At 47.9% G+C, this 7,912-nt stretch overlaps 1 protein-coding gene across 1 annotated transcript in view; it reads right to left on the bottom strand.

Moving 5' to 3' along the window:
* The window catches only part of LOC106804950 (stromal cell-derived factor 2-like), an 11,412-nt gene extending 8,332 nt beyond the window's left edge, over positions 1-3,080 (bottom strand). The window contains exons 1-3 of the mRNA XM_014806367.1: positions 2,747-3,080; positions 1,990-2,106; positions 1,030-1,667 (exon numbers count right to left, since the gene is read on the bottom strand). Coding sequence (XP_014661853.1) covers positions 1,468-1,667; positions 1,990-2,106; positions 2,747-3,080 — 651 coding nt within the window. The 3' untranslated portion in view covers positions 1,030-1,467. The remainder of the gene's footprint in view (positions 1-1,029; positions 1,668-1,989; positions 2,107-2,746) is intronic.
* Positions 3,081-7,912: the final 4,832 nt, after the last annotated feature.

The following is a 7,912-nucleotide window of genomic DNA, read 5'->3' as shown; positions in this document are numbered from 1 at the left end:
AGGCACCTGTGATATATTGATTATACCACCAATAACTAGTACAACATACCTTTCTTTTTCATATGTATACGTACGTACATACAGACTGACATGCGACAGTCAAACCAATTTTGGAACTGGCATGAAGAAAATTAACTTAAAGGTTAACACACACCTGGTCGTAAGCCGTCTTCTTGGTTGAATCGAGTTGTAATTATGTTCAAATTATTAAACCTAATTTTGTTGTTAAATATTCTTCAGAAAGAAATAAAAACTTGATTTTAAAGACAGCCATTGGACATTTATTGCTAACAATTGATAACACTTCTTGTGCTGCCCCTCGCAGTGATGACACAAGTTGTACTATTCTGGTTTTGTATCAGACCGATTTCGTAAAATTATACTATTTAATCTCGCGTAAACAAGTTTTGGTGTGCATGTCACAATATTCGACCAATCTTGTACGGAATGATAGTGTTGAAGTATCAAAATGGACCAAATTTTCTCGTGCACTATTAAGTAAACAAAACCCTACCCCCATTTGTGAACCAACGCTGACACACAGAACACTTTCCTAATTGACAGGATACGTTTGCCCTGTTTGTACATTGGTTTTCTTCTTGATCTAACTGTTCGGGCAAGTTTAGAAAGAAGCATCCGGTAGTTTGTGATCACAGAATGCACCCCAGTCCGACTCCCACTGCAATGCTAGCACGCAAGCACCGCAGTTCTAGCAGTCCTGCTAGTACCACATGCAGGCTAGTCTAGGCGTGTTAACCTAGCAGTCCTGCTAGTACTGCAGGCTAGTCTACGCATGCTAACCTAGCATTCCTGCTAGCACTGCAGACTAGCCATGCAGGCTAGTCTACGCGTGCTAACCTAGCAGTCCTGCTAGCACTGCAGACTAGCCATGCAGGCTAGTCTAGGCATCCTAACCTAGCAGTCCTGCTAGTACTGCAGACTAGCCATGCAGGCTAGTCTAGGCGTCCTAACCTAGCAGTCCTGCTAGCACTGCAGACTAGCCATGCAGGCTAGTCTACGCGTGCTAACCTAGCAGTCCTGCTAGCACTGCAGACTAGCCATGCAGGCTAGTCTAGGCATCCTAACCTAGCAGTCCTGCTAGCACTGCAGGCTAGCCATGCAGGCTAGTCTACGCGTGCTAACCTAGCAGTCCTGCTAGTACTGCAGGCTAGCCATGCAGGCTAACCTAGCAGTCCTGCTAGCACTGCAGACTAGCCATACAGGCTAGTCTACGCGTGCTAACCTAGCAGTCCTGCTAGCACTGCAGACTGGCCATGCAGGCTAGTCTACATGTGCTAACCTAGCAGTCCTGCTAGCACTGCACGCAGGCTAGCCATGCAGGCTAGTCTACGCGTGCTAACCTAGCAGTCCTGCTAGCACTGCAGACTAGCCATGCAGGCTAGTCTACGCGTGCTAACCTAGCAGTCCTGCTAGCACTGCACGCAGGCTAGCCACGTGGCCGTCGTCTCATACGACGTCGGTTCTCTTCGGCATCATGTAGACTCCCTCCTGCGTGCGCCAGTAGTTGCCCGGGTGCGGGCTCGCGTAGCCGCTCACCTCCTTCTGTCCGTGGATCGGGCGTCCGTACGAGTCGCCCGTGAGGTGCAGGTAGGCGTCTGTGTCCTGGTGCCGCAGCCTGATCGGCTCGTTCCGCTCCCAGTGATCGCCTGCGACAAACGAGAGGCTCTGTCATACGATGGGGGCGAGCGACGTCGTCATCGTCGTCGTCGTCGCGCATTCCGGGCGTGTCGAAACGACAGGCCTGGACAATCGCGTAGCTCCAGCCAATCGTTGTAGCGTTATTGTGTTCTAAAGACTATGCTTAGCAACGTAGTGCTGCCAAGTCCAGATTCGGGCATTTGCGCGTGAAACGCATGTTCACGTGTCGGACGAGCTTGAAAGACCTAATGCCGAAGTCCATGTGGCACGTGGTTATTTCAATTGGACAGATAAGACGGGTTCGTTAAAATGCGATGATTAATTAATTACCTGAGCAGACAACCACCCAGTTGTCTCCCGTGTCTCCGTCACCTCCCTCCCCAAAACAGCTGACCTCCTGGTTGTGTGACAGCGGGGACTGGAAGAAGTGACTGTGCAGATTGCGTCCTGGTGGTAAAATATAACGAATAGTGAGAATACGTGTAAAATCTCTTCGTCGCGACGTAGTAGGATCGTGAAAAATACCCGGGATTTTGTTGTCATTTTGTCAGCCATTGCCAATAAAGTAAAGTTTTTCGGCTTATTTTTAATAAATTTGAGTAAAAGAAATTTTAATTACATTGGACCGCATTGGAGGCATTGGGCTGCCTCCTTTGTTACAGTTCCTTCAACTGTAAAGAACATTCTTTAGAAATGTGGTTATGAGGTAGCATCGCTTGCTGCAACGGGGCATGATTAATAGTGTTGGATATAGCAAACCAACTTCATTCTGGAACTGGTAACTATTGAGTAGGACCGGTTAATCTGTACGGATTTTACCATGGATTACATAGCAAAAATAAACATTTCTGAAAGCAGGACTGGCCGGGTTTTCGGAAACCATCTCCAGGCGGCCGACCGCTCGAAACGATCACCCACTGAAGAAGAAGAAACACGAGAACACGTTCGCCCACTAAAGAAGAAAGACAAGAGAACACGTTCGCCCACTAAAGAAGAAAGACAAGAGAACACGTTCGCCCACTAAAGAAGAAAGACAAGAGAACACGTTCGCCCACTGAAGAAGAAAGACAAGAGAACACGTTCGCACCTGTCGCTACGTGGTTGAGTCGTATGGCGTCGCCGCAGCGCACGACAGCGCCGCGCACGCACGCGGCTGCGTTGTGCGGCCCGCGCACCTGCCAGTGGCTGTTGTGGTCGTCGCTGACGTCGACCGCCGTCACCGACTGCTGACCGCTGCCCGAGCCGTACTTGACGTCGTGCGAGTGGAGGCGCGTGCGATAGTTCGTGTTGAGGAGCTTCACGATGGAGCCGCACGTCACCTCGTCGAATTCGAGCTCGTCGTTCGCCGCAGACAGCCTCGCGAGTATCGCTGCAAGGAGAAGCACGCGGGGGGAGGTGAGAGAGAGAGGGGAAGATTTCATGTCAACGATGTACTAGATAGGAAGAATGGGGGGAGGGAGGTGAGAGGGAAAGGGGAGGAGTCCACGTCAACGATGTACTAGACAGGAAGAATTGGGGGGGGGAGGTGAGAGAGAGAGAGAGGGGAGGAGTCCACGTCAACGATGTACTAGACAGGAAGAATGGGGGGAGGTGAGAGTGAGAGAGAGGGGGGGGAGTCCATGTCAACGATGTACTAGACAGGAAGAATAGGAGGGGGGAGGTGAGAAGGAAAGACTCTACGTCACCAACATGTAGAGTAATGTGCAATCAAAGGCAGCATAGCACAGATATCACTGCAAGGGAAGAATGCTGGGATGAGAGTGAGAGGAACAAATTCTTCGTCAATGACACACAGAGAATGGCAGCAAAGAGAGGATATCGCTAGAACGGAAGAAAGTGGGGTTGGGAGGTGCGAGAAGATTCCCAATCAAAGATGTTTTAATTTCAGTTTAGAGTAATGTGCAATTCACAGCAGCGTAGCACAGACATCACTGCAAGGAAAGAATGCAGGAATGTGAGATGGAAAAATTCTTCGTCAACGATGTGCAGAGAATGGCAGAATACTGAGAATTTCGCTGGAGAAAGAATGTGCAGAGAATAGCAGAAAAGCAAGAATATCACTGCAAGAGAAGAATGCCGGGATTTTAAAACGAGGGAAAAAATTCCCAGTCTAAGATGTGCAGAATAGCAGAATAGCATAACTATCTCTGGAAGGAAAGAATGCAGGAATAAGAGAGGGAGCTTCCTCATTAATGAAGCACAGAGAACGACAGCAAAGTGAGAATATCTCTGGAAGGGAAGAACGTGGGGATATGGGAGGGAGATTTCTGAGTAACTAATGCTCATAGGGTCTATGTCCCCCAGGGTACTGCCGGAACGTACCCTGGGTACGGTCCGGTATACCGGAACGTACCCTGGTCACTATTTGATATGGTTAGGGTTAGGATTAGGGTTAGGGTTCGGCTTAGGGAGTAGGCGTAGGCCACTCCCTAGACTCGTTAGTGGAGTAGGCGAGTTACGGTTCGGCATATTAGATAGTACGACTAGGGTTTCGCGTATACCGGACCGTACAGGGTACGTTCGGCAGTACCCCGGGGACATAGACCCTCTCAGCGTAACTGATTGTGTAGAGAACAGCAGCATAGTGTGTCGATCTCAGGGGGATGACGTACATAACAACCAGAGACCAGCCACCCACCAGAGGTAATAAGTTTTCCCAGCGACAGCAAACAAGCGAGGGGAAGGGGGTCCATGGCCTACCAGATGTGGGAGGATGATCAGGGAGTTTGCCATCACGTACATGCGCCGGGCGAGCACGTGCAGACAGGGGGGTATGACGCCGTGACATATACTGGACAAGGGGGTTGCATCCACGTGTACAAGTGTTAAGCAAGGGGGACAACGGCCAGGCACCTGGGGCACGGGCGAGGGAGGCACTGCCAGGTTCCTACGTCATCGCAGCTGCTTATATAAGCAGCCAAGATCTGCAATGGTAAAATGCAGTCAGTCTTCGACGGCACACGAACGAGGCAATTGAGATGCGGCACACAGCCGTCGGAGGAGAGCCCCCCGAGAAGGTATACCTATAACTGAAGGGAGCTATAGCCTACCCACGACAGGGAGACACACTGCCAACCCACGAACGTCGCGCCGAGCCGCGGGAGCACACTGACTGGAGAGACAGAGATGCTACAATATTAACCAGTAGAATAGCTACGAGAATGCTCGAAATAAGCGTGTCCGGTTGTCGACAGACAACCAGAATTTGCGCCGGACAACCTAGACCAGTCTGAGACATTGTCGGTGGACAACAAGAAATGTGACGCAAAAACGCACTTTATTTATGTTTTTCTCAGGTGTTCTCCAAGAGCACTTATAGGCTGGCGGCCCGCGATTAATCTATGGTGTGGGAAAGCGACGCATACCAGCTGCTTATTTCCAACACTGGTATATGTCAGGTTTTCTGATTTATGAAGGTGAAGCTCGATTTGGAACCAGCAAACCAGCAAGTGTCACCCCTACATTTTGGTATTTTTATTCCATTATTATTTGAATTTTCCGATGTAATGGCTTTGCCCATGCAAAACAAACAACAGTGGGGATTCAATGTTGATCACAAAGTTTTTTAAACGAGAATTGTCGTAGTCAGAATGAAGGCTGTACATGTACTCAAAAGTGCCGCAAATACCGATCTCGCTGCGATCTACATTTCAAAATTTTCTGGGGGAGGACTCCCCATACCCGCCTCTTGCCTGTTTTTTCACCCACTCTTTGAATCCTAGATCCGCCTGAACAATTACATATCTGGCAGGGCAGAGAACAATGAAACAAAAATGTCGCCTTTTCGCATGGCACCCAGACAAAGATTGCAGACGAAGCGTAAGGAGCCGTAGGGTGTGGAAGAGGGAGAGCGGTGAACCATTAAAGTGTTAAGTCATCCACTATTTTGCGCAGTTTGCTGTTTTTTGGCCACTCTTGTTAATAAAATCCTGCTACACCAGTGTTTTTGGGTGGTTTTTCTGACCATATTATTATGTGATTGAAAATAGGAGATTTTGGATATTTTTTGGACAACGAGTAAATTGTTGGCGGACAAGTACCCGATTTGATCCTGGGTTGTCGCGCAGGACAACGCTACATTTTTTTTCTTATTTCGAGGCAACATGTAATGTAGGCTAAGGAATAAGAGTTATGTATAGCGGTTATGGTGGGATGGTTTATGTCCTGGGGTCCGCAACGCGATCTGATTTAGCTAAACTCAACTGTGATCCTATTACTATTAGTACTTATCAAGCTGAGAACAGCAACGATCGCAGACTGTAGTGAGAGCGAGTAGCTGGGTCCAATTGTGCTGTGCAGAATCTATTTCCAATATCGGACAATAATAATTGAATATCAACGTTACTGGTAGTGACAGTATTACTAATTAGTCTACTACCTACTACTACCTGACTTAGGCGAGAGGGTCTATGTCCGCCCGGGGTCTGCCGAACGTACCCTGGGTACGGTCCAGTATACCGGAACGTACCCTGGTACTGAATGCTAACACCTTCCAGACCGTACTCGTGCTACTCGCAGTAACGAGTCTAGAGAGTGCCTACGGCCTACTGCCCTAACCGAACCTAACCCTAATCCTAACCCTAATCATTATCAAATAGGACGCCAGGGTACGGTTCCGGTATATTCCGAACCGTTACCGCAGGGTACGTTCGCGGCAAGTACACTCTGGGGACATAGACGCCAATTGAGCACACTAATGACCTTCTACTACTAGTTAGTACTACTAGTACGTAGTAGTGAGCACATTGCGATACCTAACAATCAAACGTTCAATCCGGCCACTGGGTTCAAGGATATGAGAACATGGATCGCCAATAAAACCAATGTCATTTGCATCAATTATAAATTATAATATTTCAGTCAATATAATATGGTTAGGGTTATGGTTAGGGTTACGGGTAGGCACATTGTTTATTCGGGACCCATGTTCTCTATGCCCTTGGGCGCGCGCGCGCGGCGCGCTCGGCCCGACACTTGCGACTAGGCTGGTCGGGGTTCGATAAGATAGCAACACCCTGTTCAGCGCCTACCGTAGTGTGTATAAGAGTGTAATATAGAGACACTCACATACCACACCATGTACTCTCATATACACTCTTTATACACAAGCTTACGGTAGGCGGCAGCCTTGGGTTGCTATTTATCGAACCCGGACAGTCCATTCGCAAGTGGCATGGTGCCTGTGGTTACATAGTACAGCAGTGGCTAGTGTGCCCGGCAGCCGGCGTATATCTGACGGGCTGCCGCGGCGCCGGTCTTCGATTTCCTAAATGCCCCGCAGTTTTTAAATTTTTAGCGTTATCTCAGTAAACAAGGGTTAGGGTTATAGAGTTAAGGATTAGGGTTAGGGTTAGGGTTAGGTTTAGGGCTAGAGTTAGGGTTTTGTTAGGTTTAGGGTTAGGGTTAAGAACTGCCGGGGCATTTAGGAAACGAAGACGTGCCCGGGCTGGCGGGCATATAGCCACAGCGTAGCAATGTAGGCCGCTATCATTATGCATACATCACAAGAAATCTACCCTGCAAATACATTCTCACTTGCTGTACATGCTGAAGCTTAGCCGAATCAATGAAAAGACAAGAATATAGAAATAAGTTTTTTAACCAAAACGTACTCATAATAAGTGTAATACCAGAACGTCATGTTGGTCGTTTTCATAACAATGAACAACAACGTATGAAAGGTTGCTAAGCCTGATGGTGGCAGCAATCTGTTCGCCCGACAGAGAGGCAAGGTGGTAACTTGTTAAATTTCGCCAAGATGTTTCACTAGAAAACTCCCCATAATGAAATAGCTCGTAGGATTGTGCATATATAGAATGGCATCGAAAATTGATTGGTTTTTGAATAAATTTATCATTATTTATGGAGGAAGTTTTTCGTTCGTGTCATTATTTTTTTTAATGGTTTATTAGTTGATTTCATTTGAGCAATAATCTCGCACAGAGGTGGCGCTGGCGTATAATTACACTCTCCCTCGCTGGAGCTGAGCGCTGGATGGAGTTGCCCACAGTGCTTGTAGTTACTCCATGTCCTGAACCACAGTCCTGCAATATTTATAATTAATACTGTAGAATTTAAGCAATAGCTGGCATGAAGAGCCGAATGCATTAGACTTAGAGGTGGTTAGGGCAAGTCCTGCCATACAGCATCCTTGCTACAACACAGCCGAGAATATAATAACGCTAAAAAATTAAGTGATTTCGGTGTGAATGACAGCGTGGTAGTGGAATGCACGCATACCAGAAGAAAAATA

This window comes from Priapulus caudatus, unplaced genomic scaffold (genome assembly GCF_000485595.1).
Source record: "Priapulus caudatus unplaced genomic scaffold, Priapulus_caudatus-5.0.1 Scaffold94, whole genome shotgun sequence".
Taxonomy (NCBI): domain Eukaryota; kingdom Metazoa; phylum Priapulida; class Priapulimorpha; order Priapulimorphida; family Priapulidae; genus Priapulus; species Priapulus caudatus.
Note: the sequence above shows the minus strand (reverse complement) of the source record. Positions and strands in the feature narration are given on the sequence as shown.